Source organism: Hakea prostrata, chromosome 7 (genome assembly GCF_041222555.1).
Source record: "Hakea prostrata isolate BN-2017 chromosome 7, UWA_Hpros_2, whole genome shotgun sequence".
Taxonomy (NCBI): Eukaryota; Viridiplantae; Streptophyta; class Magnoliopsida; order Proteales; family Proteaceae; genus Hakea; species Hakea prostrata.
The window spans coordinates 12,157,272-12,180,122 of record NC_142606.1 but is presented as its reverse complement, the minus strand read 5'-3'; the positions used below and the strand labels follow the sequence as shown (position 1 = coordinate 12,180,122).

The following is a 22,851-nucleotide window of genomic DNA, read 5'->3' as shown; positions in this document are numbered from 1 at the left end:
AAATTCTTATAAAAACCTAAGTTAATGATTTTTTTTTTTTTTTTTTTTTTTTTTTTTTTTTTTTGGTTTTTTTTTTTTTGGGAAAAAAAATTTTAAAAAATATTTAGGTTTTATGTTATGTTATATATATTTTTTTTTTTTTTTTGGTTTTTGGATTATATATATATATATATATTTTTTGCAAATCCTGTTACGATTTGATTTGGTCTACAGTGAAGACAATTTTATATTTTTGTGCTTATTTGGAATGGACGTTTTGGTTAGATGACTAGTATCTTCGTTTAGATTATACTTTATGGTTAGTCATTAATTTTCATCTTATGGATATAAAAAAACTACGGTAGGGATGTAGTTGACGAATGCGTATGTTTGGCCTTAATGAATAAAAATAATAATAATAAACCAACCGAGTCGAACCATGATCAATTGGTTTGTCTTGGTCACAACCGTAGTGAATAGCTAACCCAAAGATTACTTGAACATGAAGAAACTTAACAATTATGGAAGACCCAACCGCTATGGTAAGATATATGATCCCACAAAAATCAGGATAAGTGATCAGGTCAATGAAGGAATGTGGAATAACATGGATTAGGGAAGTTAAACCCTGAGATCATACGGTCACATACAAGACTCAAGGGTTAATCCGAAGATCGATAATGAAAGGCAAACCTTATATAATGTAGCAATCAGTACAAAGGGGAGGTGATTGAATTGTTCTTTTTCTATTATATCTCTCAATCAAGCTTTGCAACAATTCAGAGCTCTTTTATGGTGCAATTATTGACTTAGCCATCGGAGGCGGATTCCCGACGGAAGAGTCGGCCCGCATCTGACTATTGTTTTGCAGGCCTCTAACGGTTGGACAATTTTTGGACGCATCAGGCCTACCTGAACTTATAGATATAAAATGTTAGACGACTGCAAGCGGAATTTTAGAACCTCAAAACATTAAGTTGAGGATACTCATCTATGTAATGCATCCACCATTATTGCTTGGAATTTATATATGTTTTGAATGAATAAATAATTGTATTATAGAAAAAATGAAAATAAAGCAAAATGAAGAAACGGGGGGAGGGAGAACCCGAAAGAGCGAGCAACACTCAAAAGGGGGAAATAAAAGAGCAATTGAGCCCCGAGGTGCTAATAATTAACCTATTCATGGGGTTATCATCAACAGGGGGATAGTGAAAGGAAAGCAGTCTAAAAGACACATCAAAATAGATGGCTTTTCAAATCAAATATATAGATCAAGATTTGGAAGTCCATCTCATAAGGTTACGCTCCCACCAAATGTGGTGGATGGTGGCACTAAATACTAGTTTGCCTATATGGTCGCAAATGGAGTGTCTAGCAAAGTTCCTCAAGAACCAAGACCAATCAAGAACAAACCCAAAAGATCGCCTCGAGCAATGCTAAATGAAAACAAGAGCTCTTCAATAAAGGGGTCGGGGAAGGGGGCAACAAAAGAAAAAAGGTCAATGTTCTCTAAACCATTTCAACAAAGGGTACAGTTAGAGTTAGCAAAGATGTGGCGGCTAATGAGAAAGTACTGGGTTGGAAGGGCATGGTTAACGGCTCTCTAAAGGGTGATGGTATGACGGGGCATGTTGCCTTTGAACTAGACCAAGGGGGACTAGGGGGCGGGGGGTTTGGGGGAGTGGATAAGGTTCCAAGTGGAGGAAGTGGTAAAGGATTTAGATGGAGAAGGGATCCAAATGTGGTATATCAGGGTAAGTTAAGGATAGGGGGGAGAACATTATAAACTTGTGTAAAACTGGGGTGGATGAGGGGGGACTAGGACCCATTAATGATGAAGGTATAAAGGGTGGTGGACTTGGGGATACGGGAATCATACACCGTATGAGAGATAAGAAGGGTGTAGAGTATACCCAAAGGATGTCAGGGATCTAGCCAAAAAATAGTGGAGGATCCTTAAGAAATTTGGACCCAAACTGCAAAGAGAGCTATAAGTAGAAGGAACAAGATCTTCCTCCAAATCCAGGATGTATTCGAGAGACACACAGCTGTCAAAAATAGTCATCTCATTGACTCATTTAATAAAGTACTTTAATTTTGCGTGTTCAACAATGTATGACTTGTTCATTTTTGTTTTTGGTGTTCTTGGACTAATAGATCATCGTGGGACTAACTTAGGATTACATGAGATAAAATCACGTATCGATTTTAAGATTTTGATGAAACTCAACTTTAACATGATATATCCCTTCTAATGGAGCATGAATCATTTATCAATGGGATAAATAATTGTGCTCTAGCAACACTCATTTATTATAGCTTTAAAAGGGATGTGAGGAAACTATAGTCAATGGTAAAGAATCTCAACTCTCTCTCATGGTAAGGGAAAATTGAATAGGCCATCAATGGGAAAGAGATTTCCAAACTGAAAAAATAGATTAGGTTTTGTAATCATGAATTACCATATTTCAAAGATTTGCTAACTTTCCATATTACACTTCTTTTTTTTGGTTTAATTAATGTATGTATATCTTTTATTTTAGAATTGACCGATATATATCGTGATTGAAATTGACCGATACGATATTTAAGATATCGTGGACTAAAAGCTTGTATACGAGCGTTAAAATCGAGAGTACAAAACTACGGACGAGAATCGTGTATCAGGAAAAGTACAATTTTTTTTTTTTTTTTTTTCCGGTGGAAAGTAGAAGTACAATCTTACCCCTTTAATGCTCTAACTGGTGGCTTTTCGTCTCCTGGAGCTCCAAGGCTCCAACCCAAAAATTCCGATTCGAGGGTAACGTCTATGAAGCTTTTCGTACACATGCATCTATTCCATCACATCCCTGTGGAACAAACGTTTACAGTTGTTCACTATCTCACTGACATGCTTACTTAAAACACCCGTCGACCAAAGCCCAAGAGTTTCTCTCATTTTCTCTTGCTTCTCCCTCTCTCTCGCTTTTCTCCTGCACTTCACATATTTGCTGCGTCATCGTCGTCTCTCTCTCGGTCGTTAAGCTCAAAGGTTTGCAAAAAAGACTGTATTATTTTTTTTTTTGTCGCTTTATGGCTTTTGTTTTTAATTTTTTTTGTCTATTATCTATTTGGCTCGACTTTGAATTTGTTGTGATGAGAAGAGAACAGTAATATCGTCATTTGAGTCTCGCCTTGTCTTGTGTTTGAAATACGAAATCAAAATAATTTTTTGTGGTTGCTTCGAGATGGTAAATTTCCATTCCAACACTTGCATTTTCAATTTAATCTGTTATTTGTGTTTCTTCGCATTGCAGAAGCGGTGGGGGAAAGGGAAAGGAAAAGTGGTGGCGTTCTCTTTTTTTTGTTTTTATATTGTGTTTTTCATTCCATTTCGTTCTTGTTTTTGGTAATTATATTGGCAATACAGATATCTTTAAACAGGATCATCCTGGTCATACAGGAAGACCTATTACCTTTTTAATTGCACTATATATGTCCCTTTTGGTCTTACCGTGAAGCATGATTATAGGTTCTATGGGTTTGTGTAAACTGTGAAGCTTATGTTTTCCATTGGGTTGGCAGACTAGGAATGTGGAGATAGATGGTCTTGCAGGTGGGTTTTTCCTTCTTAATTCCATTTATCGAGGATGAATTGCTAAGTCTCAGTCTGGTCATACTTCTGCTTGATTTTGTCCCCACAACTGGAAGGGAAACTTAGTCCCTAATGCTTGCCTGAGCTTGTCGTCTTCCTCTTTGGTGGTGGGTTCATTTGGAATAATCTATTAAGCCCAGATTAATTTACACAGTAGTAAGGATGGAGCATTGAACTTATTGTAGACAATTGCTGTTACAAGTCTAACATTCTTGACTGGAATGTTTTCAGGTTTTATATCAGAATGCTGTTATTGCTTAGCAGTATTTTGGTGGTTCAACTATGTAGTGCATAAGAGACAGATGATAGATACTGTTTGCGTACACTCCGTTAATTGTCAGTGCCACATGCACCATACATCATGAATAATGCATCTTGGTCCTTTGTTAGTTAAAGAGTTGAAAGTCACTGCCATTTTTTCTCTAAGGAGATATATCCTGAAGACATTGTTGTAAAGAATACAAGAATTATGATCTTGTGATATAACTTATTACCTCGGCTGAAAAGTGTAATTAATTGTTATGAATGAAGAAAGATATCTACAATGTATCCATCTTCTGTACAACTCAGTGGGCCTCCATATATATGTATAATGACCAGGCTGATTGTGGTTGGTATTAGCTCTCTCATAGTTGTTGGATTTCATTCCAAAGTATGGCCAAACGTGTCAATAAATATGGGCAAAATTCCATAGTTTTTTGACAAGTATCTGAGTTTAGCATTCTTTTTGAGCTTCTACCATGCAGGTGCTTTACCTTGGACTGACCCAAGCCCAACTGGGTATCCAGATGGATTAGAGTCAGTTCAAGTTTGATTTATTGAATCCGACTTTAGGAATTTAGTTATTATTATTATTATTATTATTATTATTATTATTATTATTTTGGGGGGCGGGGAATAATGTCTTCTGGATTATTTTAGAAGTTGGCTGTATAGGATATTTGATTTCCCAATTGCTCTTAGTTTTCCTAGCCTAAGAGTTAGCCTTTATTTTTAGGAGTCTCTTACTTCTCTTTATGTATGATGTAATCCCCCTTCATTGAATAGGCTGAAAGAAATAGGATGATTGAGTTAATTATGGTTTAGCTGCATGGCTGTGAAAATTTGTTTCTTCTTCTGCCACCCCCTTTTCTATGCGATTTCTTCTCCTCCCTTGCAACAATAGACCCCTCTCACATTTCTTCCCACCACTTACCAGCCCTCCATGAATTTGGTATCAGAGCTGAAGGATCCACTTCCCTCCCAATCTATTTCTATCCTATTAATATCTTTCTCTAATAAGCTCCCTCATTTCCTTACTATGCTACTATTCTTTCACAATTCACGGTAAACCTTAACTCCACTATGACCCCAAACCTCTTAACTGTTGCAAGACCAAAGCTTCCTATTGCCTCCAACACCTCCTGCTCCAAACGGAAAGAAAAAAACATAACCATTGCTAGAATCTCTCATTCTCTTGTTACACCCCTAATTAACATTGTTAAATGAAACTTGAAGAAATAATGTAATAGAAACAGAAGCAAATTATGGCAACATCGAGATTCGATGTGTGGTTCACAGACCAATGCGTTGTGCTGTATCCATGGGAGAAGCCGAAGAACTTTCACTATGTAATGAAGGAAGATTAGAATTGAGGTCTCCAAAAACATCCAAGATGGTGTCACAAATCCTCAGTTGAAAACTACCTATGTCACTCTTACTTTACGAGAGAACGTGAGGCATATAAATGGTACTTCAACCGGGTAAACTGCTTGATTCATTGGGTTGGGTTGTATTATACTGAAGCCCTTTGCCTCCATCACATATCTGAAGTATGTTGTAATGGATCAATCTTCAAACCAAGTACAAGGCTTTTAGTCACACACTAACAGACGTCAAAATCCAAACCTCCCTTTGACTTGTTACCACCAAGTCATTGTTCACACCTTCAATCCCAAGGACCAAAACCCGCACCACCGTCTATTTCCTCTTGACCTCAACCGTACGCCTTCTTGGGCTACAAAGAGAGTCATCAAACACAAAGAAAAGAGGAAGGAGATCATACCTGGTTTCAAACTTATCACTAATCCATCGCTGTGAAGTCAAACTTGACTCCTTATTGAACGTGAAGTCCTGATCTCCACTGGTGAAGTTTCTTCCACAGTCTCTGCTGGTAGAAGATAGGAAAATTATGTCTTCTGCCAAATGATTACTTGTCTCCTTTTAGACCATATTCTCTATATTGTCCACTGGTCTTTTAAGTTTTATTTTCATTTTACCAACTTCATCACTTCCTATCCCTCTTATTCTTTATTTTTCCTTTTAATTTAGTTAGTTCTAAATTTGTCCCGGCCTCCCACATAACTCTGTTGCCACCCATGTTGGTGTACTTGAGGGGATTATTTCCCTTCAATTTTGGTTTTTCAAAACTGCCCCTTTGTTCACACTGTCCTTAGTTTCACTTTCAATTCCTAGTTCCACCTTCTTCTTTAATATTTTAACCATATTTTTTCCTTCTTTCCAATAGCCTTTAAGATTTTATTTATTTATAGCAGGATCCTGAAATTGCATCACAGATGTTTGTCGATATAATTTACTGCTTTCCATTAGAGATGGGTTCCTTAAATTGCAATTGGAGCCTTAAATTTGAATAAAGTTTTTTGTGAGCTTGCCAATGTTAACAACAGCTTCTATGAAAAGGTGTTAAGCATGATATAATCTTTCAGAAGGTAGATCTGGTGTGGAAGAAAAACATGGAGGATGAAAGCGACAATTCAACTAAAGCACACTGTCTGAGCAAGGTTGCAATTGATTTAACAGTCTGATTTCAGTTGTGAAATCCCATGGTCCAGATTTTCATCAAAGAAATGTCTTACTAACGTCCATCCAAAGATTGTGATTGTTGATCATGAGATGCATTGGATCATTGCCCCGACAAATATGGTACTGAAAGATGTCAAATTGAATGGTGCTGAGTCTCTTATGAAACACATGGATAAGTTTTTGTTAATACTAAGGGAACTGATGTAGGTGTGCTACCATGCACTGATCCAAAGCCACTTGAGTGTCTAGATGGAAATGAACTAGGTCCAATCTGGATTTTTCAGAGCTAGTAAGTATAGGAATTTATGTTATTCGGGAAATATGTTATTTATGTATTCACCCAATAAATATTTGTTCATCCAATTGTTGTTCGCTTCTTTATTTGAGTAAGTTTCTGAGTTGAAGAGGTTGGTCCATTTTTTTTAGGAGTCTTATATTACTTGTTATATATGGTGTAATTGCTCATCAATGAATAGATTGAAAAGATGATTAGAGTTAATTATGTTTCAGAGCCTGCATGGTGATAAGCGTGCATAAATTTCTTCCCACGTCCCCCCCCCCCCCTATATCTTTTTCTTATGCAATTTCCTCTATCCCCTGCAATATTAGACCCCTCTCAGCTTTCTTCCCACTACCTGCCAGCACTCCACCAGTTTGTCACCCATATAAATCCATCATATATGATTGGAAAAGAAGCTCCAATTAAGGACTTCCATGGCATACAAGTTATACAGTAAAATCACTTTGTTTTGTACTAGGGATCTAATTGATGTGGGCATTCATTTGTTCATGGTTGATATAGGAGGTAAGTAGGTGGCATGATTCCACGAGATATCTAGCTTTGTGAAAATTTGCAAATCTCAGTGACACCTCGTTTATATCTTGTATGTATGTCACATTGTGCATATCTTGACCATATTGCGAATATCTCGACAATATCTTGGCTACCTTGGTCACCTTTTGTATATATCTCGGTCAGATCTTGATGAAATCTCTCTAATATCTTGGTGAGATATGAGTATATCTCAGAAAATCGAGATGGAACATGTGCAATGTATAATATATTATAGTTTCTTGAGTTTTGAACATTAATGCATTCATTAAGTATATGATGTGTACAATAGGCTGGACAGCAAGTCCCAGCCCCTAAAGACTCTTATGAGGTCAACAAGTTGGGCCATCAAGTTTTCAGTTTTGAACATTAATGGATTCATTAAGTGTAGAATGTGTAAATAGGCTGGAAACCAAGTTCCAGCCCCAAAAATCCCTTATGAGTCAATGAATTGGGCCATCGAGTTGGGAGAAAATTCCCCCCCCCCCCCCAACTCACTGAGATCTTGCCCAGCGAGATGGCTGGCGAGAGCAAGTTCTCAAACCATGGTGGTGATTATGCGTGGTCAAGTTCTCTAAAAATTGAAATAGAGCTGTAAAGTTTGCAATACGAATTTCAATAATATGATGTAATCATGTACATTGAAGGCAGTGATACTTTTGTGGTTGGATAGAATGACTTGATTATTTACTTCCAAAACCATATGATTTCTGTAATTCTGACTACCACAGATGCATGTATTATCTCATCTGTATCCACCTAGGCCTATCCATAGGTTGCTTCTAGACACCACATTTTAGCATTTTAGAAGCATGAGTTTACCATATCAGTGGATATCATTTTGCTTCACACTGTCAATATGACCTTTTAGTATGCATGTGCACACAGAAGTGTATAATTTAGCGAGTGCCTAAATGCTGATTGCATCTGCTTTTGTAGTTTTACAGGATTCTAGTAGCAGTAGGAATGCTTGAAGGCTGAGATGATAAGCAGTAAGATGGTTATAACATATAGGCGAAAGCGAGCGCCAACAAGATCAGACCCTGCATATGGAACGTTGTGCACTAATTTGGCTTCTGAATCTCCGAGTGGTAATCTTGTTACAAGACCAGAACAACCTGGTGAATCACCTAAAGATTATTTACCAGAAAATCAGAAAGGAGATGCTAGGGTGAGACTTTATACTTAGAACCAGATGATGTATATTTACCACATGATGACTCTTTTCTCTTTGTGATACTGGCTGATAGTGTTTATCAAGATCTTTTCATATATAACACATGCATTTTAACTTGCGGTTTATATGTAACAATTGGTACTGCAAGTTGTTTCACTAAAGTATCTCTAAGCAAAGAAAGAATCTACTGACTTTTTTAATTCTGCAGTAACCAATATAAAGTTGGATGGTCTAAGATAAAGAATCTGCTAATTGTTTTATTCTCAGTAAGCAATTCAAGGTTGGTTAATCTAATTCCTGAACTTGGGTGTGGTTTAAGTTCAACATGATTTTCAATGTTTACCTCTTAAACTGATTTCTTCCATCCCAGGCACACATAATGTTGCATGCTTATGTTACTTTAGAACTGATTTCTCAATGTCGCATATAGGTTCTCTGATCACACTCAGATTATTTTACGCTCTTTTAGAGCTTCCAGTGCACACACTGGATGCTTTAGGGAATGGATCCATTTTTTTTTCTGTGTTGGACAAGGCTGGGTACAATGACTTTACTGTTCTTATAAGATTTAAGACGATAACATTATCTGCTGTACTTTGTGCAAGTTTGGGTATGATGTCTTTACTGCTCTTATAAGATTTAAGACGATAAGATTATCCATGGTGGGAGATCTCGCGAGATCTCGCGAGATATCTCGGTTTTTTCATAAACCGAGACAAGATCAAGGGCGAGATCTGCGAGATGGGATATCTCGCTCGAGATCTCGCCATATCTCGCCATATCTCGCCGTATCTCGCCATATCTCGCCATATCTCGCCCCAAATCTCGCCATATCTTGCTGAAACTCTTAATTTTTACCAAATTTTTTGTAGATTTCAGCCAAAGTTTCACTTGCAACTACTCTTAGCACATCTACAACATCAAATAAAGCTCAATCATCCTTTACTTGTCTTATGAACTTATGCGTTAATGACTTATATAAAACTTCTAACGGTTGTATACTTTTATCATTCTATTCTTGAAAGTTAAGATTGTAATACTCATATGAATGTTATCTTGATGACATTTAAGTTATTTGATGTATTTGATACACATGATTTTCATTTATATGCCTTAAGGTTTTATATTACATGTTATATAACCTTGCATTCTCTAATCCTACAGCATTAATGGTTTTATATTATATGTTATATAACCTTGCATTCTCTAATCCTACAGCATTTCGGTTTCACAATATGGGTAGACTTAGAAATCATACTTAGGGCTGTTTTCTCACAAATCCAAGGCCACTAGTGTGTTCAAAAGGCATCAAATAGGCTAAATACCAAGTTTTAGCCTAACTGGGACCCTAAAACCCACCGAGATGGGCTACCGAGTTGACGCCCAAAAAATGGCATATCTCGACCGAGATCTCGCCGAGATGGTCGAGATCTCGGTTTTTCATGGTAGCGAGATCTCGCTCGAGAGCGAGATCTCCCACCATGAGATTATCTACTGTACTTTATGTATTTGCTTCACGCTATTGCTTTAGTAATGTAGAACAAGAAATCAGCTCTACTCCAATGACTACCTGGTTCTTTGCCCTTCAATCAGCCATATTCAATGTCATACTTGACAAAAGGCCTAAGCTGTGCTTTTCTTTCCTCACTGCTTCTCTTAGGACCATTTTAGGTCTGCCTCTGGCTCATAGGATATTACTTTTATGACTGAATCTTATTATTTTTTTTCATGTTCTTGTGGTTGTCATCAAGATTCAGCTTTCTGTCAGTGTTGCTAAGGTGATACCTAGGTGATGAGATGGTCCTGTTTGGAGCATGAATAGTCTGAGTGATGGCTAAGTGAGTAAATGCATGGACTCCCAGCTGTACTTCGGCTGTTATTTCTGCTGGCAGTTACCCAGCCATATCTATCCCATGTTTTTTTCTTTGTTTAATTAAAAATGGAGTTTCGTTTATTTATTTTTTATTTGGCAATAAATAGAATTGTTACCATAGACAGGGCTTTAAGTATTGGTAGGTGTTGATATGATATTTAGCCATACAAAAAGTTTGTATGGACTTATAAGGTCTGTTATGGGCTGATAGGGTATGATGCCTTGATATGTCCTCCTTAAACCCACAAAACAGAAACTATGAGTGAGAAACTGAGAGCAACTGAAGGCCTCAGAAACTTTCCATGGTGTACTACTTCATTTTGGCTTCATAACATATTATTAGGCGATATCTAGAGCGAAAGATATAATCAATATCAAATATCCTATCAGAGAGTGAATTCAAGAAATTTATCATACCTGGGAGATGCAAGATATGCTAGAAGTACACATGGAAATGGAAACATAGATATGCTTATGATACATATAAAATACAGATTTGGTTTGAAGCATAAAATGCCTTATACAGGCATACATAACAGAGATCAGGTTGGTACAAGGACTCTTCCTTCTAGAGAATAGCCCAGGGTCACAGAGCCAGCACTGTCCTTCTCTTTTGCATGTATTAAACAGATCCACTGGAAGCCACGTAAAATTTTTATTGCTCATTACCTGAATTATTTGTCAACTGGGTAAATTTCTGTATATGTGCGCTGCCTCCCTTCCCCACCCAACCTCAGAGGATGTGCTTTAGTTTTGTTCTTTTGTAATTCATGTATGCTGTCACTGGAAGCTAAATGTTGAGTTCTATCTTCCCATCTTGTTTTTTCCAGCTGTGCATTAAATGTTCTGATCTGGGTGGAAATCTGCTGCAATGTGGTGGCTGCTCCCAAATTTGCCATCTTCATTGCATTGATAACCCTACTAAGGTACATTATTGCAAATGTTCGAACTGAATATTTTGCTTTTGTGCACATGAAGTTGATAATATACCTTTTCTCTCCTCTGAAGCTTGTTACTCATGAGCAATGGCTATGCACCACTTGTATTCAACAAAAAGCTTCGAGAACGTCTGTGGAGCAGCAAGTCCCAGAGTCTTTGAGGAAAATGGCAAGGAGTGGGTTAACTGATAAAGTACTTCTGGCAGCAAATCATGGAGAACATAGCTCTGACAAGGAAACTGAAAGTTCATTACTAGCAGATGCATGCTCAAACTCTGGATCCACTTGCAAGAGTGCATTCCCTGAAACAAAACCAGTTTCTCTTGAAGATGTGCAGGTTGAGATTAAAGCAAAATCCTCATGTACAGATTCATCTCTTGAAAGAAATTGCAGCTCTGGATGTCCCTGTGCCTGCATGTCAAAGACATTTGATATGGAGAACCCAGATTCTCTTTCCAATGACAAGTCATGTTTAACATGCAGTGATGCGGTGATTAAAAAGAAACGTAGTAGCCCACTGATCACTTTTTGTCGAAGAGCCAAGAAAAGGAAAGATGTGAATAGGATAGATGAGGAAAATAATTCAGTGGTTGAGGAGAAAAGATATACAACTGTCAACTACTGCAGCTCTGCATCCGAAATCATATCTAAACATGAAGCACCCTCAGAATGTATCTCTGTAGGTCTGTTGACAGATGCAATATCGTTGAGGCAGGATCCTGACAGGAGCCATTTGCAAAATGAGGTATGCTGTTTTTGGCCCCTCAGCAGTCTCTTTGGCATGGTAATGCAGTAATATTCTTGAAGAAACCACACTACAGTCCAGGATCAATAGAAATGAATGCTAGCAGAAATACAGAAGTAGAGAGTGCATATCTCATAAGAGAATGTCCATAACAGTCTAGAAACTTGGTCAAGTGGTCTTTTGTAGATAATATTATGGAGCTGCTTACCACACTAGAGTCCAGGATCAATAGAAATAGATACTAGGAGAAGAATAGGAGAAACTGCATATTTTATAAACAGAATACTCGGAGTGCTCCAGAAACTTGGTCAAATGGTGTATTCTAGTTAAAGATAGACCTACATAAATTGGTGGAATTCTGATAACAAATCGGTGAGTTATGAGAAGTCCTAGTGCTACTAGGAAACTCATTGTAGAACTAAAACAACAACATTGGTTGAAACTCTCTTGAATATTGGCGACACTGAAGCTAGACACTAGATGTGAAATTTGAAAAAAAAACAGACTAGTCGCTAGAGAGATTTAATCTGAATTTAGTTGTAGAACATGAAGTATCAAAAATAAGAATAAATAATAATTAGATGGAGAAGAACGGAACAAGTGAAGAGATAGCAATTGACTTGCAGTGGAATTCTAAAGTAGAAGAAGAAGAGAAGATATCAAGAGGCTATAAGAACTAAGAAGAGCTTCACCCATGAAATCCCAAAATCCTTGAAAAACTTCAATTCTATCATATCTTGCTTAATTGGTTGGGGATTTATGCATATTTATAACCTTTTAAATTTTTTGATCAGCCCCTTAGTGAAGCAGGTGTAAGGTTGCATACATTATGGGAAGCTTGATGCACTGGGTACACCATTTTTATTTTACGCATGAAAGGACACTGGATCACTCTGACACACTGGCTTGACTTGATAAACTCAAAACTAAATCTATACTTACTAATGAGTCTCCTAATTTAACTCGAACACAACTTACGATACTAATCTCATGTACTGACCTCAAACCATATTTGCAGGCTTATAAATAAAGCCCAATACAACAACTGATATATAAATGAGTGTCACAAAGTCCTTCAAACCTATTTGTGGTGCATGATTAGGTCTTTCTATGCCCTCTCAAGTAGTCTTTCTTGCTTCACATGGATTAGTAGGGTGTCATATGGATCTTCCTTGGTATTACAACAAGCAGCTTTGTCCCAAGTTGTCGACATGAATTCTTGCATTCCAATAAGCTCTATTTGAGGCCATACTAGATGAAGGCCTAAGTTATGCATATCCTTTCTCACCACTTCTCCTGAGATTATCTTAGGTCTGTCCCTAGTTCTTCAAATTCCTTCAATCTATATTAAAGCACTTCTCTATAAAGAGGCACTTAAAAGGCCTCCATTGAACATGGTCGTGCCACCTCATTCAACTTCTTGTAGATTATCATTGATCAGAGATACTCCTAGACTAGATTTAATATGATCATTCCTTACCTTATCATTCCTACTTGCTACTTATTCGTCATTCAACTTCTTGTAGAGTATTATTGATTGGAGATACTCCTAGACTAGATTTAATATGATCATTCCTTACCTTATTGTTCCTACTTGCTACTTATTCATCTTAGCTTCCTCATTTTTGCTACAGTAGTTTATCTCTATGATACTTCTTAGCACTCTGCATCATACTAAGTTATATGTATTGCAGCATTGTGATTTGTAGTTGTACTGAAATAGGAAGTTCTCCTTCTCTTAAGGTTTCAGATCAGGCTGGTCAGCTATTAATTTTGTGGCTGATGCTGCTGATCAGCTAGCCATGGGCCCACAGACCCACAGACGGAGTTTTATATGGTCACCTTCCTTTCCAGAAGGTGCCAATATGTAGGTTGTCGTGGCTTCTTGGCCTTTGTGTTGCTGGACTCTATAAAGCTCTAGTTTGGTTGTTCTCCTAATAAAACTGGTTGTTCATAAAAAAACAACAAAATTGGAGGGTTGACACTCAACTTAACAAACCTTGTCATCTGTTGGAGGATAGGATACCTTTTCCAACATATTTGGGAAAAGCTATATTAAATCGTTCTCACCATTCTTCTCTATTCAAATTTCAAAGCTATATTTGGTGTGAACTAATAAGTAACAGGTACCCAGTATCTTTGTTCACCCTTTCCATCTAACTCATATGTGGCTTGTCTATCATTTTCTTATGACCCACTGTAATCTTTTCATTCTTTACTGGCATATACACTGGTAATAATTACAGACCCTCTTAACATGCCACCTTTTGTTCTTTAATTATTTATTTCCAAATTCTCTCTGGGTGACTCTTTAATTTTACATTTTCATTTTGGATACCCTCAATCTGATATGGGGATAAAATGGAGGACAAAAAAAGAAACTCTACAAGAGCAGAGTTGATTGCTCTAGGAACTGGCATAAATATCTTAGTAAGTGAGGGGAGTCTAGCTATAGTAGAAGGGGTTTCGGCTAATGCTATTTTAATAATCATATACTACTATATTAAGTACAAACTCAATTTAGTTTTGGTATGTTCTCTAACTGGACCAAACTACCCTTCCCCAAGTGTAAATACCCTCTGAAACTTGAGAGGGCACACCTCTTCCTCCAAACATCCACACACACACACTACGGACCACCAAAAACGCCATTTTCCAAGTGGTACAACCACTAACAAGTAGCATAAGTGAAAACCCACAAACCAAGTACCGACTACCAAAACACCATTTTCCAAGAGGTACAACCATTCACAAGAAGCTCCAGTGAAACCCCACAAACTAGGAGATGCACACCTTCAAAACCCCGCATAGCCTACCCACCCAAATGAAAGGACCCCACCATTCCTAAACGTCACTTTCCCAAACCCACACACATTAGAAATCCATAAACCCATGCCACGGACATTAACTCCCAAGAGGTGCAAATGTTGTTTTGACATTTAATAATAAAATTTCAAAGAGAGAGAGAGAGAGCAACCACTGAGCCACTCCTCCTAGGCCTCCATCCCCCAAAGGGTGAGAAAGCCCTAACAACATTTAAAAACTCAAAAAATCCTAACAGAAAGACCACCAAACCGGGTAGTAGTGTATGCCCCCAACCGTAGTGATGCATGGTTCAAGTTTCTTCTGTGTACCTAAAAAAAACTATTAACTATGATTAAAACACACATATTAAAACAGCAAAACTCTCTCATTTTTCTGTGAATAGAAAGACATACTTTCATATAAAAATTCTTTTTTATTTTTATTTTTAATTAAATCGGTAGTCTTCTAAATGCAAAGAAATGAAAATTTTATATGCAACTTGGATCCGTTTTGACACGGATGGAGTAAATATGTTTTGTGTATTCCAAAAGGTTCTTTTTATTTATTTATTTATTTACCTAGGAAACTTGTAAGACCACAACCTTCTAATGTATCACTTTAACATCTCTCCCTATCTCATTGCAAATCAAAGCAAAGACAACTTGGAAGTTGGATCACCTCTCTTTGTCTTTCTGTCGTCAACTCTCATCCTTCACTTTCTATTGGAAGCTTAAAAAAAATTCTTCTTATTTAATAATCTATTAAAATTAATGATTATTTGGACAAAATGATAAATTACCAATAGAGATCTACATTTTGCATTATTCACTCTAATCACAACAAAACTGAAAAAGCCAGGTGCATATGCACATGCGAGTGTACTAGTACCAACAAATGTAAGATTCAGTACTCAAGTATAGAATGAAGAAGTAAAGAGAAGAGGAGGAGAGAACAACAAAGAGAAAATCCAGCTCGCAATTCTCCATTCTGTGTCATGTGCGGGGCAGGCAGTTTATTATCTATATTTTAAGTGACTCAATAGAGTCATGGACTTACAAGATCAATTATTGTGAAGTATCACTATCTTCCAAAGTTACTGAGTTCCTAACCATCATATGACTAGAATCTTCAACAGTTCACCCCAACTTAGAGCATAAACATCTCAAAGCTTAACTTGGAACATGCCTCAAGGAAAGCTGGACAAAGAATTACTTTGGTAAGCATATCACCAAGCTGAATCCCAGAACCAACAAATGGTGTGACAATTAATTTTCTTCATTAAACATCTTGTGTAGAATGACAATCAACTTCAATGTAGATAATGAACTCATGAAACACAGGGTTGTTGGAAGTATAAATGGCTGCCCAGTTATCACAAAACATATTGATTGCTTTTACAATAGGAAATCTAACCTCCTGAAATCTCCTTCAGAAGAGACTATAACCACAGTGACTAAAATGCAGTTTGAACCATAGCCGTAACTATACCCAACACTAGACCTCACTATGCGGTCCCTTTTATTCCTTCAAGTAACAAATTTCCACAATCAAAGGTACAATAGCCAGTTGTGAACCTCCCATCATCTTCAACTCCAAATCAGTACTCACTTGATTGTGATCTTGCCATGTTACTGGATTGGTTTAATACTGCATTACTTTGTCATTATGGAACCTCCATTTACCTAACAGGTCTGGATTCTTTAAGTTCTACCAGCTTTCATAACAACACTTTTCTGGATCTATTGTATATTATCAGCATTTCTAATTACAGTATTAGTTATCCTAGCTTTACTTTGCTAAATGAATTTTAAACTCAAGGTTAGGGTTAATAAATTATAGTTTTAATTTGCTTCCTGTTGAAAGGCCTTTTTAGATGTGATTCTGCAGTCTAGACACCTATTAAATTGATGTTAACAGAGTAACAAGACTTATCCCTTTTCTCTTTTTTCTCTTGCTATTTTTTTTTTAATTATTTTTGCAACTAACTGTATATGCATAACAATCCAGTCCTGAGCTTCTTCTGAGATCCTAGGCTTTGTTGCAAACGTTACAACAAATTATCAATCCTTTGGCAACCATCCTACTTCATCAGCCGCCATTATAACTCCTAAATCTTAGCCGATTTGTTTTTGTCCATTAAATTATAAGAAAAATATCCAATTGCAATAAATAAATAAAACATTCTGAAGTTTAGACTCTCTTTGTGTGTGGATGAAGTTAAACCATTGAAAATTATCTTCATCAAAACCTGTAATATTCATTCTCTGTTGTTTGAGGTCAAGTTCACGTGCTATTGTAACTAAACCATATGTTACATTTAGTCATAAGCCTTATTCTTTTTCGCATAACTTCGATTCGGTCTGTTATTTAGAGATCTGCACATGCATCATGTCATTCCTTCTTGGCAATAAGCAGTTTTTTTTTTTGTTATTTTCAATAGATCCATGAGTTACTTGTTGCACAATTCTGATTGATTGGTTCTACTTTCCCTTACCTTATTATTGAGCACTAATTTCTGCTGCTATCCTTTTTATGCTTGTGGTGCATCTACTCAGGATCCAGTTCGATGAATATTTTTACATGTCAGCCTGCCTAAAAAAAATCCTGTCTAATTTTGAGATTGAATGGGTCCATGTCTTTCTCTACGCTTGATCTCCCTCTACTGAGTTCGCTAAAGCAGAGATTGAGGAACTTTTATAAATTATTATTAGTTTATGGATATGAATACCAAACAATAATGCAAGAACATGGTAACAAATTTTTTTTGGGTCAAGCTGAACTCTGAGTGATGTAGGATTGGTTTAGCTCCATTGTGGCATTGGGCTCAAAAAACTTCCAACTGACCAGCACACCTTAAGAATGTAATAGAGGAGGGTGAAAGGTTTTTTAATTTTCACAGCCACAACTACCTGGTCCATACACCTATTTGTGCCATGTGGAAGGAAGGGCAATTTATCTGATTTCTGATCTTTTAGGAAATGACTGGGATTGACCATGTGTCCAATTTCAGGCCTAAATTCAATCATATTGATGTAATGCTAAGATCAAGGATGACTTGGCCCCAATTGACCTATAAAATCAGAAAATGATAAACAGGGGAAGAATTAGTCATCCAAGGTCTGAAATAAACCAGCCACCAAAACTACAATCAGCTTCTGTCCAAACGAAGCTTGTAAGGTGTTGAAACCATACTGCAAGTTCTACACCAATTCCAACAGTTAGATTGAGTGATTTAGCCTTGGTCATAAAATCCAAGTTAGTTTAGAAATAGAATTTTGGTGCTTCAGAGAAACCGGCTACTGATTGGCTCCAAACTTAGATTGAGTAGAAGACTGATGGGGTGATGTCTTCCTGCAAGTTTGAGTTTATTTTCATGGTCGGATCTCCAGTGGTGAGGGTGGACAGAGTATTGAAAGTTTTGATGATTGATGGGCGGCATGAAGTACGGGATTGAGTAAAGGGGAATGCGAGATGAATGGAGGTTTTACAAACCCAGCAGAGTTTAAAGAATATAATAGAGGGTATGGCCATATGGGATTGGTAGATTTTAGCAAGCAACTATACCTCAGAACAGCAGTCAGATATGATCAATTGGGAGGATCACCATCAGCAGACACTCAAGGATTCAGTGGTTGCATATTCACGACAGACTTCCTGTTCACTTTACAGTATAACAGCAGAAGCTGGTCTTTGGTAAATTTGAACGGGAGAAGAGCAGGGGAAGGAAGAAAATAGAAGTTGGGATAGATGGATTTAGCCATCAACAGCACGTTCCTTCAGTCCTAGGGTTTAGTGGTTGACAGCAAGGTCCCTTAACTTAGGAGGTTAACCCTCTCAGAAACTGGCCCCTTCGCATGACTCACATTAGATGAGATTCTTGATGCTCTCCAAAAAAAAATCAATTTAATAATGAAAATCGACACTGGTAATTCTGAGAATATAAACTAACTTTGCAGAGAAATAAGACTGATTCTTAGCTCTAAAAATAGAAATAACTTAATAGCAACTAGGACTAAATAAAATATCTTCAGTCTTGCAGCTTCTAATCTTCAGGTGGTCCCCACTAGGAATCCAAAATTCAGCCAGTTTGAAATGATAACTGTTCCCCACTGGATCTCATGATATTCACACTAAGGCCTAAAAGGGGGCTGCGACACTGTTCATATAACTGATCAAAAAACAGTTTTTTGGCCTCTTTTTGGCCCCTTTAGATGGGTTGGCTTGACCTGGTCTAGTTCTGGTCCATGAGTCCATCTGGAACTGCTTCGATGGACCTTGCTTCTTCTTTTGCCCAGGCTTTGATTCTGCATCATGTATACCTCACCATCTATGTCAATGCACCCTCATCTTGTCTCGAATTTGTCAACTTTGCAACTTGTAACTACACTAGGGCTGAAATTTTAAATGTGAAAAGACCTACCATGTGGCAACAAATGAATTGTGACCTGGAGATAAGTTTCCAGGTCTGCAAAGACCAAGAAATCCTTACTCAGAGAGCCAGAATAACTCCTTAACTTGCTATAAATATCACAAATGCCCATAATGATTCAATGTCTAGCAATCTCCATGCCCATCTTTTGCAATATTGGCCATTTTTCTGTTTCTTCAATCCCCATTTTTGGCTTGATTCTAGGATTAGAGCTGGATCCCACCTGTACATTGAAAGGAAGACTGGTTTTAAACCCTATGCTGACTTCTGATTCTGCTGTGTAAATTGGATGCATGGGGTTACATGTGGGACCCACCATTGGCCAATTAAGAGCTGATGCTAAATATAAATCTGTTATTTATGATTCAGAAGTTAATAAAATGCCATGGCACACTCAGGATCCTGTATGGTGACTGAATCGGCATTAGATGTGTCTGAGTATCAAAATGAATTGGGATGATACTTTGGTTCTTTTTTCCTGTTAATTTTAATTTAGATTTTCCATATTATTGTAGTATTAATGTGGTATATAACTAATGAATACTGCAACTAGAATCTTGGAAAAGGCTGACACTGTGTCAACTCATACATGTTTTGCTTTTGAACTGTCTTCTGTTTCCCTATAAGCTGCCATCTACTAAATATAGAAAAATGGGAGACTCATGGAATCATATCATCAATTTCTTGAACAATTTTGAGCACAGATACTCAATGAAGAAGTAGCAGCAAGTGCAACCTGCACTTCTGCTGATTGCCTGGAAGAATCTACCAATAAATTGTGCTGCAGTATCATCAACAGTAGTGGACCTGGAGGGAAATGAAGATAAACCATGCAAGTTGACTGAAGTTGGGATTTCTATGGAGTTTCGAAGTGTAGAAAATGGTGGTTCAGGGGGAGCTGTCAAGCTTGGAGCTGGTTTAAGTGTTACAGCCTCCATGGTGCATCTGGACCTCTCTGTGGCACCCCCTGGTATGATGAGTTGTAGGAAAGTCGAATAATAATGTTATGGTCTTTGTTAATAGAACATCCGATAAATTAGTTATTTTTCATCTGATGTGATAGGTTCATGTGGTACCATGAAGGGCACTTGCAGTGAACTGATAATAAATACTACACCAGAAACTTTCTTGAACATCCAAAATTCAGCCAGTCCAAGTCCTACTACTGCTTTGCATGACAAAAATGCTAAAGAAGGCAAGGGTCTATTGCTGTTGAAAGCCAATGGTGAGACAGTAACAGAAAAGCCATCTTCTGATACACATACAGATAGGAATTCATGCATCAACACTAGGGAACATGGAAATACCAGTAAAGATTGTGAGCAGGCTTTTTCTCTGCTGCCAACTGATATTTCTTCACGGAATCTGCCTCAGCAGGTGTGCATTATCTCATGAAGTGCCATTTTTGTTTGTGTATTATTTTTTTCCTTGGTAAGTGAGCTTTGTATTATAATAGGAAAAGCCAGAACAGGCACTTCTAGAAACTCCACAAGACAGAGAGAGGTAGACGCCTTCCAAGGAGTGCATTCTCACCTTTATTGTCTCCCACATGGGGAAAATTCCTATTACATTCTATAATAAACAAAGGGTCTGTGTCCTTCTTAATGTGGTCTTTTAAACACAAAGGGAACTCTGTGGGTTCTCTGAACAGCTGCCCAGTCTCAACCTCAACATTAGTCATGTAATCTTCTGGCTGTTTTGTGTATTCTTTTCCCACCCTACAATACTTATATGTCACATTCTTTCCTAGTGTCCTATTGCATTGTGGAAATCTTTGTAGCATTTCTTCTCTGATTTCATTTTCTGTTTTGATGTGCAGAATGTATCTGAAGGTTTAATGAATGAAACAGCATGCATGCCGTCAGAAACAACTACTTGTTTGGTTTCTAAATCTGGATGCAACGATGACCATTGTAGTCAAATGTCAACCCAATCTTTCCTCTCCTCCCCTTTTTTTCTTGGTTTGTCCCTCCCATTGGAGCCTAATACTGCAGCTGAGGCCTATAAAGATTGCTTCTCCATGTCATCTTTTCCAAGCTTTAGTAAAAGTAAAGACATCCAAAATTTGCTGCCTCATTCTGCAGTAGACCCGAGTCCTAGCAACAGACACAAGCTGATGCTTGACAGTATTGTAATGAGAGAAAAAGCATTAAAGGGAAACCAAGGCTGTTGGCTGGATAAGTCCAAGGGATCGGCGACTGCATGGTCGGAAGAAGAGTTGGATTCTCTTTGGGTAGGTGTCAGGAGACTTGGAAGGGGCCACTGGGATGCCATGTTAAGGGACCCAAGATTGCACTTCTCAGTGTGGAGGGTAGCAAAGGACCTAGCTGAGCAGTGGGATATTGAACAATCCCAACTTTTGAGTGGAATGCTCATTCAGCCTGAGAGGCTTGGAAACTCACAATGTCATCCACAACGCATCAACAATGATTTGTGGGCTGAAACTAGAGTGGCTGGTAACAGAATTGCCGGTTATCACATGGGAAATAGTATGCCACCTAGATCTCAAGCATTGATTGATGAAACTCAACTTTCTCTGGGGAATGTATATGGTGAGAGAGAGGGGAGTTACCCATACAGTCTTCCAAGCCAAAATGCCATGCACAATACAATGGCAGAGCACAGTCCGGACAAAATGTCATCTGTTCTCAATAGTGACCGAAGAAACGCGGTTCTTCAGAGGATAAGTAACAAACAACTGCACAAAAGTATGAGGGATCAAAAGAGTCGCACATATCCAAAAAGAAAACGCCCAAGGTATCTTACAGATATTTCTGTAGTTGAGCAGAATGATGTTGATAAATGTCACAAATCAGTAAGTTATGATGGATTACAGAAAAGAGAACTGTCCAGATGTGGTGAAGTTGGAGCAACTGCACATAATTCCTTGTTGCCGAATCATCCTCAGCCTGAATCCTCTGTTAAAAGTAATCTGCCACATTGGCTAAGAGAAGTTATTAGTCTCCCTCTTCCAAGGCCAACAGAGTCAGCCACGACTAACAGTGTTTCCCAATCAAGGCTGCTCTATAATGAACACCAGAGGTTAACACCACATTTTTACAGTCCAGGTCAGCTGCCATTGCCCCATACAAGTCCTCATCAAGGACTGAGGAAGAATGATATACTATTACCCAACCTTCCGTGCACAGGAAATAGGTTTGGTCATCTTTCAATGACAGGGTCTAGCTCTGGATTGCCCGAGGCAGTGAATCAAAACTTGAAGGGCGGAATCAATTTGAACCCATCATGCTCATTTTCTACCAGTAAAGGTAAAGACTTGATCATCATTGAGAGTGATGCTTCTTCTGAAGAGACCATATCAGATGATCATAGTGGCAGGTCTTAGCTGCTATTGGAACTCAGGAATTGTTGCAGTGTCCTAAGGATGCTGGATTTTGTAGGTAAACCTGTTTAAACTTCTTGTAGGACATCATGTACATTAGTACTTGCTATTGCCTATATTGGGGGAGTTCCCCCACATATTTTCCGACGCTGTTTTTCAGTTTGACCCCCTGACTTTTATTTCTTTCCTAATCTTTTACTAGGGTTTAAAAGGTATTTTGGTTAGGAGTTCGACTTTAAGATTCTAGACCGGATTCTGTAACCAGAATTCTGCCGCAGGACAGCCATTAGA

The 22,851-nt window shown here is 37.8% G+C and overlaps 1 protein-coding gene across 2 annotated transcripts; it reads left to right on the top strand.

The window, feature by feature from the left end:
* The first annotated feature begins 2,789 nt into the window (after positions 1 to 2,789).
* On the top strand, positions 2,790 to 22,851 carry LOC149009816 (uncharacterized). Of its 2 annotated transcripts, XM_089161678.1 has the most exons (6): positions 2,790 to 3,013; positions 3,279 to 3,308; positions 8,198 to 8,421; positions 11,131 to 11,226; positions 11,309 to 11,983; positions 21,037 to 22,851. In XM_089161678.1, exons 3-6 carry the CDS (start codon positions 8,233 to 8,235, stop codon positions 22,561 to 22,563), a joined length of 2,487 nt encoding a protein of 828 aa, XP_089017804.1. In that variant the 5' UTR covers positions 2,790 to 3,013; positions 3,279 to 3,308; positions 8,198 to 8,232; the 3' UTR covers positions 22,564 to 22,851. The 2 variants fall into 2 exon arrangements, with proteins under 2 accessions (XP_089017804.1, XP_089017803.1); XM_089161677.1 differs by lacking the exon at positions 3,279 to 3,308 and having other exon boundaries at positions 2,791 to 3,013; positions 8,190 to 8,421.